This window comes from Lampris incognitus, chromosome 5 (genome assembly GCF_029633865.1).
Source record: "Lampris incognitus isolate fLamInc1 chromosome 5, fLamInc1.hap2, whole genome shotgun sequence".
Taxonomy (NCBI): Eukaryota; Metazoa; Chordata; class Actinopteri; order Lampriformes; family Lampridae; genus Lampris; species Lampris incognitus.
Window position 1 is genome coordinate 13,675,142 of NC_079215.1, and position 15,149 is coordinate 13,690,290.

General features: G+C 42.8%; 1 protein-coding gene across 1 annotated transcript in view; it reads right to left on the reverse strand.

The window, feature by feature from the left end:
• The window catches only part of arhgap10 (Rho GTPase activating protein 10), a 60,853-nt gene extending 46,158 nt beyond the window's left edge, over positions 1 to 14,695 (reverse strand). The window contains exon 1 of the mRNA XM_056279786.1: positions 14,378 to 14,695. Within this exon, the coding sequence (XP_056135761.1) occupies positions 14,378 to 14,531 (154 nt within the window). The 5' untranslated portion in view covers positions 14,532 to 14,695. The remainder of the gene's footprint in view (positions 1 to 14,377) is intronic.
• Positions 14,696 to 15,149: the final 454 nt, after the last annotated feature.

The window sequence follows — 15,149 nt, forward strand, 5'->3', positions numbered from 1 at the left end:
TTTATTTATGTATTTATTTATTATTTTATTATATTATTATTTTATTATTAATTTTTATTTTATTTTATTGTATGTCTCTTATACACACATATGTATGTATGTGTATATGCATATATATATATATATATATATATATATATATATATATATATAAATAGAACCCCACATTTGAAACAAAGGAACTTCATAGTAAAAAAAGACCCTGGTACCCTAAAAACAGCACCACTACACAATAAGTCTAGGACACTAGTGCAAGCAGACCCAAACCCTATTTTAACTTGGCAGGCTCTCTTCAGATGAAGCTGAAAGGGTCAAAGTAGGTTATTTCTAACACTCGAAGTGGTAAGAGTCATATTAGACCGGGCCTACTGGTGCGTCCAAAAATAAATAGCCTGGATAAAATCATAAAATCATTTGCTTATGCCTAAACATCAGAGCTTTGGCAAGAATGCTGGATGCAAATATCGTGACTATTGTGACGACTGTTGAGGAAAGACCCTTTGCAAGGCAATAAGAGGGTCTATCTGTTTAAAAGCAGAGTTGAGAGTCTCAGGGGGGGACTCTCTGCCCTGTGGTAGTCCCCTGGGGAAGTGTGACAGAATGTAGCAAGAGTATTTTAAGACCGGGGCTATGAGTGGTATTCTGAGGGGCAGTGTAATAAGCTTTGACAGCTGGCTAGGACCATACGGGAAAAGATAAACCGGATCAAAAAATGTTGAATAGTGCTCAGACTATCCACTGGATCATGAGCACTGGTACCGCAATAAGTCAAGTCAAGTCAGTTCTATTTGCGTAGCCCATTATCACAAGTTACACATTTACCTCGGTGGGCTTTACAGCAACACAACATCCTGTCCTTAGACCCTCACGTCAGATAAGGGACAACTCCCTAAAAAAACCTTTAACGGGGAGGAAAAAATAGGAGGAAACCTCAGGGAGGGCAACAGAGGAGGGATCTCTCTCCCATGATGGACACACGTGCAACGGATGTTGTGTCTACAAAATTTACACAATATAACATTGAAAGAGGATAACAGAATTATAATGGAATTATAAGATATATGAAGAATATGACGAGGAGGACCAGATGTCACCAGAACAAGCCTAGGACTGGAGCCATGTGACCACCATCACCATGGAGACCTGTACACAGTGATGCTGGGCAATGAGGCCAGCAGTTACCTTGCTAAATCAATAAGCAGTCCTGATGGGGGGATGTTGGTGCCATACATTTAAAGGTCCCGTGGAACAGCATTTCAAACACGGTAAACCTCCACAATTCGATGCATATCCGAATGAGACAGAACAGCGGTACGACAGCCAATCACAACTGCACATTTTGAGACGAACGCGGACGTCGATATGCTATTTGTTAATTTCAGTTTGGTGGCAGATGATCACTTTTCTTCTCTGAATCTCGCTCCCGATTCATTGGCCATTTTTGTTAGTGTACGCCTGCAAGTGCAGGATGATGCAACGAGGCTAAAAAAAAAAAAGATTGTATTTGACAAGGAGCAAAAAAAACCCCCATTATTATGATAAACACAAAAATAAAACTGATTTTGGGAATTATGAGCAGAAAAAAAAGGAGGTAACAAAAATAAAAATACATTTTTCATTTCATGCTCGTATGACACACTGTTAGCAGTACAGAAAACAACTTACGCCAACAAACAAAGGCAGAATAATATCTTTGATGACACACTTGGGTATTTTAAAAGCCGGACATCATAATAAAATGAAGTATTCTGGAATATTTTAGAGAAATGTACGGGTCACGTCCAATTTTTAGTGCAGCTTACACCAGCGTTTTACCCTAACTGTCTCTCAACATTTCAGAGCACTCTGTGTGTGTGTGTGTGTGTGTGTGTGTGTGTGTGTGTGTGTGTGTGTGTGTGTGTGTGTGTGTGTGTGTGTGTGTGTGTGTGTGTGTGTGTGTGTGTGTGTGTGATGGCTCACACAAGGGCCCTAAGCTCAAACATGTGAGTGAAATTGGGCAATGTGTGACTGAGCCTGGCACAAAGGACACACATTCTGCCTGACCAATTTATTTCAAAAAACAGTTTTTAATCCATCGCCAGTGGCTCGTGAGCGCTCAAAAGCTGTGCGAGCCTCCTGCACATTACCTACCGGGTGCTCACGGCAGCCCGTCGCCCTGGTCAATTTGTGTTAGTCAGGCAACCACAGAAATCAAGGTAATGCAAAACGCACACTGAATAAAAAAAAAACACATTTAATTTTCTCAAGTGCTTGTTATTCAAAACGGCCTTTAAAATGGCTCAGACAATGAGCACTTTCCCTTCACTGGGAGTAAAGTAACTGTGTTAAGAAGTCACATTGTGCAAAGGGCAAAACGTCTATCTGTCTGTAATTTAATTATGCATCACTGAGACCCTGGCGCCAGCATTAATGCACACACTTTATACCCATAAGGCATGGAACAGAAAAACTATTTAGAGGACAACAGGGGAAAACAGGAATTTAAATCATGACTTGTTGTTTTTTGCTCATAACGGCTTAGTTACTGGCTCATGAAGTTATGCAAAGTATGTACGTGTCAGACGTCCATCACATCTTCTGGCCAGTTGTTTTCACAAAAAAAAAATGTCGGTGAGGAAAGAAAAATTACAAGTAGTGAGTATGACAGGGCGCATTCTGGTGGTCAGATTGTGTAAGATGTGATTTGGTGGCTAGGGTTGGCCGATATGCCAACATTTTTTCCTACTGGCCACTGTCAGCCCAAAAAAAAAACAAAAAAAAAACGGCAATTTCTGATATATTCGCACCCTGACCCTCACGCGTACCGGCCATTTTCAGCGAATGCAGTCACTGAAGAGCTAGCTGGGAAAAAGAATACAAAATCCCCTATTTGGCATTTTGGCAAGCCGAAGGACCAATATGAAGGAATCTGCCATCTTTGCGAGTGATTAGTGCCGGCAAGACATTCTAACACTACCAATTTGCACGAGCATCAATGTGAAACTCTGATTTTACTGAGGTATTACAGCCTAGAGGCTACTCTTCTCCAATTAAAAAAGAATCGCCTTGAGATCTTTGCTAAGCAGTAAACTGCAAAGACAGGCTGAACAGCTGTCTGACAGATCTGGGAAAAAAAAAAATTTCCGATGCCTCCACTTGCAGCCTCCAAATGAACAAACAGGAGGCGTTAACATAACTGTGCTATCAAAGATCAGGGTGCACAACTGCACATACAGTTTTTGGTCTAGTTCTCGAATACAACTTATGAATTGGCGTTGCTTTTCCGCAACAACCTATCAGACAGCAGCCACTAAAGATGACTCAACAGACATTTAGTCAATACCCTATTTTGTGAGAGACTTGTCGGAAATGGCGCAGGGGCCGGGGCGCCGGCGCACCGGGGCTGGGCCGGGGCGCAGGCACAGGGAATGACGCATCTCCCACACAGAGGGCCACCTCAGTTCAGCTGACTGCCTCAGTTCATTATGTTTACGATTTGGCTAATTTACACAAAACTTTGGCTTGCAGCCCAATTTTTTTTCCTTTTCTGTCAGGCGGAGATGACTTAGGGGATGTAAACATGACCTAATGTGGGAGCAGAAACGTATGGGTTATGAACAGTATTGTCAAAACAGTGGTATGGCAAACATAAGCCTGCCAGGCCATTATTTTGGTAGCAAACACACATATGCTGAACATAGCAATTTACTTGGCTTGACTGTAATTCTGGGGGTAGTTTAAACCACACGGACAGCTACAATCCAGAACACAGTGTGGATATAAACTAGAGGAACTCAAAAGTCCATGACATAAATCCTTCTGGTCTAGTTCGTCTTTCCCTTATCTGCAGCAATAGGCGACAGGAGCAAAGTCGACGGACAATTCATTCAAACAATCCTACACTTGCACTTACTCACCTCTGTCAATTCATCACAATGGCGAGGAGGATGGAGAGGCGACGTCGAGACATAAGAGAATGGTCCTAGGGATATGGAATTTTTTTTGCCACTTCCTGGTTCAAATTTAAAGCCAATTTTAATAGTAATCCCATGCGGTCTAAAATAATTAATCTGTCCCTGCCAGATTCTCAGATCAGAGCTGTCCTGAGTTGGGCACCTGCACAAAGTCTATAGCAGTCTCTCCCCAGCTGGCTGCACCACTGCTGGCTAGACATATTTCAGTATTACTGGTTTGATTCTGCCACCTTTCTAATCTACTGTGGGATCCGTTACTGCCCTTGAGCATCTGCACCGTCAGCATTCTTCAATTTAACTTGGTTGATGTTGTTTTTTCCCCCCAATCAGAGGATTTAGTCATGAACGAAACAGCCATTCATTAACATTAGGCAGCACAACCTACAATTCTGCTATTCTCAATGCATATTACCCTGGCAGCTAATCAGTGTTTACTTTACCACCCTTCAGGGAGTGCAAAACACTAATTGAAATACCTCCTCCCCATGATATGTTTTGACAATTTTACAGTAAATCTTTGGAAACACTCCAGACAATGTCAACCTTTTTTCAAGGGCGCAGCCCTGTATAGTGAAATCCCCTCACACTGGTCATGAGAGGAAGAGCGGATGAGATCAAAATAGGGACGTGTGCAATGAAGAGTCGAGGACATTCAGGCTTTCTTAATCAAAGCCACTCTCACAACTGTAATTATATAAAGCTTGATGAAATCATTGAGCATCCGGGTTGGTGTGGTGGTCTATTCCGTTGCCTACCAACATGGAGATCGCTGGTTCGAATCCCCGTGTTACCACCAGCTAAATCGGGCATCCCTACAGACACAATTGGCCGTGACTGGGGGTGGGAAGCCGGATGTCGGTATGCATCGCTGCACTAGCGCCTCCTCTGGTCAGTCAGGGCACCTGTTCGGGGGGAGGGGGAACTGGGGGGGAACAGCGTGATCCTCCCACGTGCTACGTCTCCCAGGCGAAACTCCTCACCGTCAGGTGAAAAGAAACAGCTGGCGACGCCACTTGTATCGGAGGAGGCATGTGGTAGTCTGCAGCCCTTCCTGGATCGGCAGAGGGGGTGGAGCAGTGACCAGGACGGCTCAGAAGAATGGGGTAATACAATTGGGGAGAAAAGGGGAGTGGGGCGGGGAGCTTGATGAAATCTTTAACATCAGTTAATCTTGAGACAGGCTACTTGTATGGTGAAAAAGCGTGTGTGTGTGTGTGTGTGTGTGGGACAGGCAAGAGAAGATGAATATATCTGATAAGGTTGCTATTGCATTTCAAATCATTGTTATTAGCTCTTGCAACAGAAATATCCGTGACCACATGGGCACTGTATTTTCTTCTTTAACCACCTCTCGCCATTTTTCTTTAAGTCTTATCATTAAAAAGGTATGAGGTTCTCCTTTTCAGGTGGACTTGATGACAGGTTTAAGGATATCCTTTGCGTCAGTGACGACAGTTTACAGCAACACTGTGTGCACTAAGAAGAATGATGTCAGCAGATAGATTTGCAATCCCTTAATTAGCCCCATGTGTGAGTATGTTGCACGTATGGTCTCCACAGCACGCCACTAATCCCTGCTAAAGTTAGTTAAAGCAGTGGTAGGGGAGATAGCATGCTTCTTTTACTCGCCATAATGTGAGCAGTTTGTACGGGAGGATACGAGCTGCCGCTGTCAGAACTTTTCTTTGCCCCTCATACATGACAACACAGAATTACCTGACGCTAGTAACCCTCTAGGCGGAGAGAAAAACCATATCTGTCAGCGTGCAATGTCAATAGAATAGCAACCACATGCCTCTGTAAGATACAATCACTGGAACAATAGCAGATGTGCCAAGCGAGAGGTCTGAATTTATAGATTCGAATGATAGTTGCTATCCCACGGGGGGGGGGATCAGAACAAAGCACAAGGGCATGCGAGTCCAGGGCAAAGCCTTCCCCTGGTTTTTGCCTTTTAAAGAAAGGCATTTCAAGCGAAAACCTGGAAGCTGTCAAACTTGGCTAGTTTCAGTAAAGCAAAGCAGAGTCCCCTGTCTGCTGGCCTCAGAGCATGAGTCACACAGACCCCACCTCACATTAAGTCTCTGCTACGGGCCAGGCCTTTTTATTTAATAGGAAAAAGATGCGAAAAATGCCCAGCTGTATTGCATTTAAAAAAAAAAAAAAAAAAAAGTGGTACCGCTATTTAGCCGAGGTGGGCGGGATAACGATGACAATGGACAAGGAAGGGCAGGGCCCTGCAGTCACAAGCGAAGCGCACATCAAAGTGGGGTGGTGAAAGTGTAGTTTTGAATCGGCCCATCACAAAACCCGGCAAAGACTATCACGTGCCGAATGACTTTCGGTTGAGCTCATGCTTGTTTATCCAGTACAGAGAAACGTTACTGCAAAACCACACAAAACAGAAATAGAGCACAGTCCACTAATTAATAATGCGGGTAATGAAGTGTCATCATTTTTTTTACGTTTTTGGAGGGAGGTTTTCCTTGGTGTAAATTATGCATGCTTACTGCATGAAATATGAAGGTGGGGGGGGGGGGGTAGGACATGGATCTCAGTAGCCAAGCACTCAAATTATAAGCAGTTTTCAGTGAAGACGCCATCCTATGGAAAAAAATTACATTAACAGACAGATTAATTACGGAGATGGATGGTACATGTCTCTGTACTGTGAAGTATTGTAACGATGGACTGAGGACTGTCTACACTTCCTGTCTCCGCTACTCGTTCACATGGGGTGGATCTGGGATTAGCTCGGGTTGGGTCGATAATGACAGAATACATTATGATGCAGTGATCACTACCAAAAAAAATTGTTGGGCTTCATTTGCATGTGAGGGGAACATGAAACACTCTTACACAGGCTACCAGGAAAAAACAAACAAAACAAAAAACAAGCAATATGCATAAAATTGAATCCCAAGCATTGATAAACAGATTAACTTAACTGGGCCTGTTTGTCTCTTGAACATGTATCTATGATTTCCATAGTCATTTCAATGCAACTAAATTAGTACAGCGTTGGGATAATGCAAATCCATCTCCATGTCACCCACATTAAATGTGAGTAGGTTAATCCATTTAAAATCACACTGAACACCTACTGTTTAACAAGTTCTTTGACAATAAAGGAACTGTCTGACAGTCAAACACATAGGAGCATTTTTAGCGACCTCTTTGAGGGCGAGCTTCAATATGGTACAACGGCCAACACACACACACCATCTCCAAAACAATCCATAAAAAAAATGGCCTGCATAGGTCAAATATCAACTGCGGAGGATGCTTTTGGTTTTGTTATCACTCATGCCCATGATGTGTTTATTGGCACCTGCTTGACTATTGTGTTTGTTATGATTTGTACACGCCTATCAGATGTGTTAATTGGGTCAGAGCTCCAAACCCTAAGAGAGAATTCAATGTGTTGATGCCATGTCTTTCCCTGATCCTTCCTCTCCCACTTGCCAGCTCTTTTCCAATAAGAAGCCGTGCTCAACTCCGCTACCGCCTTTTTCCTCTCTGGAGGACTGCCCTCCCAATAACCCTTTCTGTTTCTCTTTTGTTGCATGGTCACTATCCACCCCATTCTGACCCCCCACAGCATGCATTACCTCACTCCTACACTCCTGGACCTTTAACATCAAGCAAAGCCTGTCTGTTAGGGTCTCCCGGAGTCTAAAGGAACTGGCTGCAATCACGGCGCTCTCGTTAATAACAATCATCTAGTTTATGTATGTGGCCGTGGTTTCTTCCTGAAATGATACAGCTACAGAGGATGATCTTACATGCTCTTAGGTCTGGTGTCAGTCTGTTTAATAAGCTATTAATTAATTTGATGCAGCTAGTAGTTTTGTTGTGTCCGTCCACAACACCTCTCAAGCATCAATAAAGGTTGACAAAGGTGATAACAACCAGGAGAAGCTTTCTGAAAAGCCGACTGTCATACCATCACCTGGCCAAATCTATCCAGTTGCAAGAGTTGAGAGTGAATCGAGAATAATATCTTCCATACACTTTTGACTGTATCGTGCCTCACAGCATAATTTTTGCAGCAGACCGTGTTTTTTCTTGAGTCAGAGAGATGAAAATGAGCTACTCCCACGTGACCTCATGTGTGCACTAATGTGGTTTTAATGAAAGATTGTGATGTGGCTTTTTGGCAGTATTAATAATGAAATTACAGGGAACATCAACTGGCCAGAGCAAATCGTGGAACCACACTACAATTTGACTCCAAACGAGCAAAATACCTCCATGCGGTTATTTATTTTTACTGTGAAGCCGGTGGTAAGGGAAAGGGAAGACAAAAACTTTGATTAGTTAGCTGGTTGGTCAATTGACCAGAGGAAGTCCAGCTCCGGAAATGGCCAACTGAGTGACCTCCATAACAACTCTGCCTATCATGACTCTTTAGCAGTCTAGTTTCATGCTATTGAATAGTACAAGAATGAGCCACTTATCAAAAGAGCTGTGCTGGTTGTTAGCTTAAGCACTCACATGATAGCACTGTGATAAAAGGGCCTTCAGTGATGAAGTAAAAAAAAAAGCTCTTCTTTTATAACCAACTCATAAGAGATCAACTATTAACAAGTGAGAGGTATAAAGATGTTGCAGGGTTGCTGAGAGGGTACAGACGGGCCACAGTTCCTGTGTAGGAAGCCCAGTGAAACAGGAGCGCATCCTCTGCTTGTTGCTCTTCTAATGGGCACTTCCATGTCATGGCTCTCCTGTCCAGAACCCTGCTTGCATGTTTCCTCCCAGAACCAAGGACTTTCCGTTACGGGACATCCTCCTTACGCGTAGGAGTGGAAGGGCGGACTTAGTGGCCGAGGACGGACAGGGACACAGAGATTTAAAACTGGAGCTGGAAGTTCCATTTGACAATCCAAACACTGGATTATTCCTTGGGTTGGGTTGGGTTGGGGGGGGGGGGAGTGCTGTCTCTGCAACAACTCCTCGATGCACGGCAAATACTGCAACTTGCAAACAAGGCTGCCTTATTGGCCGCTTGCTGAAGATTAGAATCATGCTACATCTCTATTTTTAAACCACAATTTAGTGCTGGAAAAAATGAGAAAGCGGCCAGCGGACGTTCTATGCAGTGAGGATTACGCTGCCAAAACAGCCAAAACCAAATTCAGCTCATCAGTAAAGAAGGCTGAGAGCGTATGAGCAGCAAAGCTAGCCTGTCAGCGACAAAGCATAGCCCACCAACCACAAAAAAGAGGTAATGACCAAAAAAGCGCCTCCCAACTGCTGAGCCATTTCCAATTATCTTTACCGAGAGGGGAACGACAGACAACTGACTGCAACCTTATGAGACAGGTCTTTCAACTTATGTCCATGCAACAAGAGCCCGACTGTGACTGAGCTCTACTCTGGGAGTGTGAGTGAAAAAAAGGGTTTCTTTACAGTTCAGACCGGACTCAGACTACTATCTACTTAATTAATCAAACAACGTCTACAATCGTTGTACTTTGAGAAGGTACTCGAAGTACTTTGTGAACACCAAATGTGACAGAAGATTACAGCCACGTTTTTTTTTAAAGTTTTATGTCAGGTGACATGGAATAGTTAGGTGTAAATGTTGCCAAAACATGAATTCAATCCCAGGTAAGCAAACTGTATACACTTCTATTTCGGTGTAAAAAGCAACCAGGAGATAAGTACTCAAGTCTCAAGCTGCATCATCACACTTCACTCTTCCATAAATTAATGCATAATACTGAAGTTCTCCTAGCCACCAAGACTACGACGGTACCATGTACGCCTGTGATAAATCTGTTATTCTTTGTGTATGCAAAGCTGGCAACAACGGAATCTACCGTGCATGCATCTCAACCATCCTTCTTGAATATTGAACACAGGAACTCCTTTTGTAAACAGTAGCTCATTGTTATACACGTTTAGATGGGGCCTGATAAAATTAGCTGAGCGGTTTTGTTATTCGCGGTGCTACTTTCAGAGCCGCTTTACTGCTTTTATTGTATTAGCCAGGACAGTAAATGCACTATGATTACAGTGATGACAGAAATAGTTGTTTGACATACTGTATTTATTAGGGCCAGGCCAAAAACAAAAAAAAAGTTACCAATAACTAAAAATATTCTACTTATAATACAATAAATCAGTAATTTAGTTCAGCAATGGTTGCCTGTTAAACTAAATGCCACTATATAATTCCTCGGGTTTCTCTTTACTCGGGGTTCCAGTAGTAAAAGCTACTAAGAGGGCTTTTTCACTGATTGTATATCAGTCTCCTCTACTGTATATGAACGGCATTAGTAAATCAGACAATCGGTGATAAGATTAGATATTGCTATATAATGATTTCAAATGCTTGTTTCCGCATCGGATTCCCCACGAAATCCGACAGCAAACAGACATTATACCTAGCCATAGCAAGAGCTACGTTACCTCATCGCTGTGTATTTGGAAAAAACTCGCATTTCCAAAACACCACTACATCTCAAAATAAATAAATGCACAAGCTACCAGACAGTGAACGTTGATCGTTGCAACAAGTGGCAAAGCTTGTGTGAAATTAAGTCGTTCTTCTGCCAAACACTACCGCTTTGTCCTAAAGTCAACAAAAATCCCAAACTCTCCCTAGAAGCTTTAAAGGCCCACTTTCGCCAAGTACTACTCTAATTCAATAAAACACATGTCATGTACATGTAACACAACTAATGGTTTTAGCCCAAAAATGCATGTTTGCTATGTTTTTGGCAAATTGGTAACAGGAACCAACCAAGCACAATTGCTCCTTATCACGTCCTTTTCCTGTGTCAATACTCCCTGAGGGTGTGTACTTTTACTATGAAGGTGGTATGGGGGGAAGTGACCTGAGACAGGAGGTTGGGTGGAACACCTGCCCATTTATGTGGGTGTTTATTTGTGTTTGTTATCCATGCAATCCATGATATCCGATTTCTCCGCTCATAATTATGGATATTTAATTTACTAAGGACTTCTAAAGACTTTATTAAATTTGGCATTTAGACAGTATTAGTGAAGAATCAATCAATAAATATTAAGGGTGGGCAATATGGCAAAATTATCATATCACAGTTTGTTTTTAGACAGGATCCACGATCTCATCACGATTCTTCTTGTCGGGTTTTAAGACTATTTTGCAAGTTACTAAACAGTACAACCAAACCAATGTCACAATATCAGTCACCTTTTTCCAGAACTTACTTGTCCTGTCATACGGAGTGCCTTTCTCAAATGCAGTCATTAGAGATGTTGGCTGACCCTGCCTTCAAACGTAAATATACCTGACTGACTGGCTGACTGAGTGATCAGTTTGATACTATTGGGCTGCTGGATCAGGTGACCAGTGACAGTTCCAGCTAGCAGTGACCAGTGACATCGCTGGTAAACATGGAAGTGAGTATTTCTCGCAAATCAGCGCAATACGCTGACGCTCGTGGATACTGCTGAAACGCCTCATTGTAAAAAAGTCAAATTCGCAAACACCAGCGCTAATGACAGGACTGGTGTGTGGGTGGAGGTGAGTGAAAACAGACTGATAGCCGGAAACAGATTTCTTATTATTTATAACAACATAATTTGGGCGACCGCTACACTAGCTAGTGACTGCGTCACGGGGGGCAGAGACAAAGCGAGAAGGGAAAGAAACGGAAATCATTTAAGAGCCGCTGGATTATTTACGCGATATAATCATATGTGTATTATTAACATGATATCAATATTTCATTTTCTAAATATCACGGTTATCGTCAATACCGGTATGTCGCGACACCCCTAATCGCACACCCCTGATAAATAATTTATATATATTTATTATTCCGTTTATTTATTTTCTTTTTCTTTTTTTGTGTGTGTGTGAGTGATATATGCAAGTACTAGAAGCTGCTGTAAACTAGAGTCAAATTCCTTGTATGCATAAGCACACTTGGCCAATAAAGTTGATTCTGATTCTGAATAGCCAGTAGAAAGACTCGTATGATAGAATGAAAACCCAAGTAGGAGCAGACAGTGACATAAACTGCTCCAGAACCAAATCCAAATATTACCAATAACCACCACTTTTAGAAAATAACATAACCACAGAGGGAATAATGGATCTAGTTTCTGCCATAATATGCTTGAAAACACCATAAGCCTTGAATGCACACTTATATAAGTTATTCCCAGCGTGATTGAGTCTTTTCTGATTTGTGTGATCGGACAAATCATGGATGGTAATCCAGGCACTATTCAGTAACCCATCATTCTCTCCTTGCTTGTGTGAAACCAGACATTACTTTTAACAATTTGTTTTTGCTTCGACTGGGCAGTATATATGTATTTTTGGTTTTGGATAAAAAAAAAATCCTCAGTTTTGACTGGAAATGTAGACATCTGGTTGACTTCTACAACCAGACCTGGACAAATCATTTGAAAACCAGACTGTGATCGAAAACCAGTGTCTTCTAAATAAGTAGTGTTGGTTGACTAGCAGTGAATAAAAGTCTACATTCTGATGCTCAGTTTCTTTTATGTTTGACTTAAATGTATGGTAATCTTAAGCAAACATACCTTCTGACGCAGGCACTACGAAGCAGAACACACATAAGTGATGCATTATCTGAAAATTTACAGAGGTGGAGCTTCACTAAAATCAACCACTGGGTAGGCACTTTAAGTAATCAGGATTGCCGGCATGAAGAAAGATATAACTTGTTATAGTCTAAGCCTAAAACACAAAACACAAAAGAGATAGCATAATCCTACACTTAAAATGCCTAACTTGAATTCTACTTTAATAGGCTGGCCATTGATTCAAGACTATGAACTGTGGTGGACAAAAGGGGAACACACACGCGCACACACATTTTGAGGCGTCAGCAAAGAAGAGATGCATAGTTTAGTCATAGACTGTCAAGACATGACATGCCCTTCTAAAACGGGATTTTTCATATAGACTTACTCCTGCAAAGCAATGCATCAGTTTTCACTGATCTGTGGCCAACAGAAGGGAAACTTTTTTTCCATGGGTTTTGCCGCAAAATTGCCAACTCTCTCGTCACCGCCTTTTCTTGAAAAATCTGTCATTTTTGCAGGTGTAAATGGCAAAGATGAGCACTCTTCTCTGAACGGTATAGGAAACGTGGATTTTGCATGATAACTTAAGAGCGTCAATCCGACTCCCACATCGGTGGTGTGGCAAGGCCAAAAACCAGCAGTGATGTGCTTTATATTTACAGCATTGGGTGCTCAGAGAAGACCTTACCATTAAAATTAGCCAGGGTATTACTCTACCAAATGCCCACCCCCACTCCTCATTTAAAGGCACAATATGTGATGGAAATGTAAACACAAGGGTGGTAGCCACACTAAGCAAAATTCAAAACACGGGAACAGAACCCCAAACTGTCTTAACACCAGGACTAAGAGCAGACAGCAACTAAATCTTGAGTTTTTAAATGTTTTCTGATGCTGTGAAAGGTTTATTTGCAATCAGCTGAGAAACAAAAAGACGCGAAATGCTTATTATCCCATCTACGACTCAAACGCTTCAATTATGCATGTAAATATAACTCCGGCTCATATGAGCCCAAAAAATTACAGACTGGGCCTTTGAGCTCCAGACAGTGGTAAACAATAGCGCAGGCCTGCGAGCTTCAGTAATACTGCTGCCTACTATGTAATAAACCAGAGGACGGACTCCCCTGTTTCCTTTGTTTCTGACAGTCCACGACTACCAGATCTCCCAAACTAAACCCAGAGTAGTGGCTTGTGTTGTGTGTAGTCACATTTCAGACACCTCAGCTCTATGCAGCCTAACCTATACAGCCTGCCACTTCTGGCAATGGACTCCTGACTGGCTTCATTGGGCCACTTGGCTGACCAGCCCAGCCCAGCCCAGCCGGACCAGAGGGCAGTGATAACCATATGGCGTTTAAACCCTGCTCGGGTGTGTGTGTGTGTGTGTGTGTGTGTGTGTGTGTGTGTGTGTGTGTGTGTGTGTGTGTGTGTGTGTCTGTGTGTAAGCAAAGACTCGGAGCAAACAACAACGTTTGACGTGTTCACCCAAACAGGAGGCTCGTTTCCCCATTAAAACATAAGCGGTAGCTACAGAAATGTGGCATCAGCAAAGCCGTCCGAAAACAGGCTGTGACGAAATCCCGACATCGCTCACGGACTTGCGCTGAGAGGAGTGACCTCACCCCACGGTAATCTTCTCACACATTGTCCCGCAACGTAATCGTTCTCCCACTGATTTCTGTTGGCAAATACTGCCTTTTAACACGTACACGAAAGACAAAAAAAACCCCAAAAAACAAACAAAAACAAGCGTTGGCGAAAGAGCTGGCAACACTGGGATGGAAAGCGGGGAGCGACGAGGACTGAACTTTGTGACAGCAAACGCAGACTTGTGCGAGCGCCGCTTTAGAGAGATGGGCTCGACTTACGCTTGGTTGCGTTGATGAGGTTCTTCCCATCCTTGTACAGCTCTTTGATGAATCGGTTTGTTTTATCCAGCTCCGCTTCGTGCGCCTTGATTTTCTCCCTGAAGCTCGGGCTGTCCAGATAGCACTCGCTGAATTCCAGCGGGTGTAATCCCATGTCTCTGATAGAGCGCCGCTCGGACAAACTAACGTAGGGAGGAACCTCGCCACTTCTGTCGCTCGTTTCGTCGCCGCCAGCAGCCCGGACGGTATCATAAGAGGGGTTTTGTCGAGGGGAATTCTGCCTCCGCTACAGTCATAGCTAACCGCCGTCCGCGAGCAGCCTAGCTTTGGTCAACGCACGAGCGCGGTAGTTTCCGAAACCAACGCATGGGGTGTAGGTTAGTTCCTGTCGTAAAGTTGCGCCGCTAGTAGGAGGCAACAGAACCAAGGCAACCGCGAAAGCGACTAGGCCCACTGGGGCCGACTCATTAAATATAAGAAAGCTCACGCATCATATATATATATCTATATATAGATAGATATACACTACCGTTCAAAAGTTTGGGGTCACATTGAAATGTCCATATTTTTGAAGGAAAAGCACTGTACTTTTCAATGAAGATAACTTTAAACTAGTCTTAACTTTAAAGAAATACACTCTATACATTGCTAATGTGGTAAATGACTATTCTAGCTGCAAATGTCTGGTTTTTGGTGCAATATCTACAAGGGTGTATAGAGGCCCATTTCAAGCAACTATCACTCCAGTGTTCTAATGGTACGATGTGTTTGC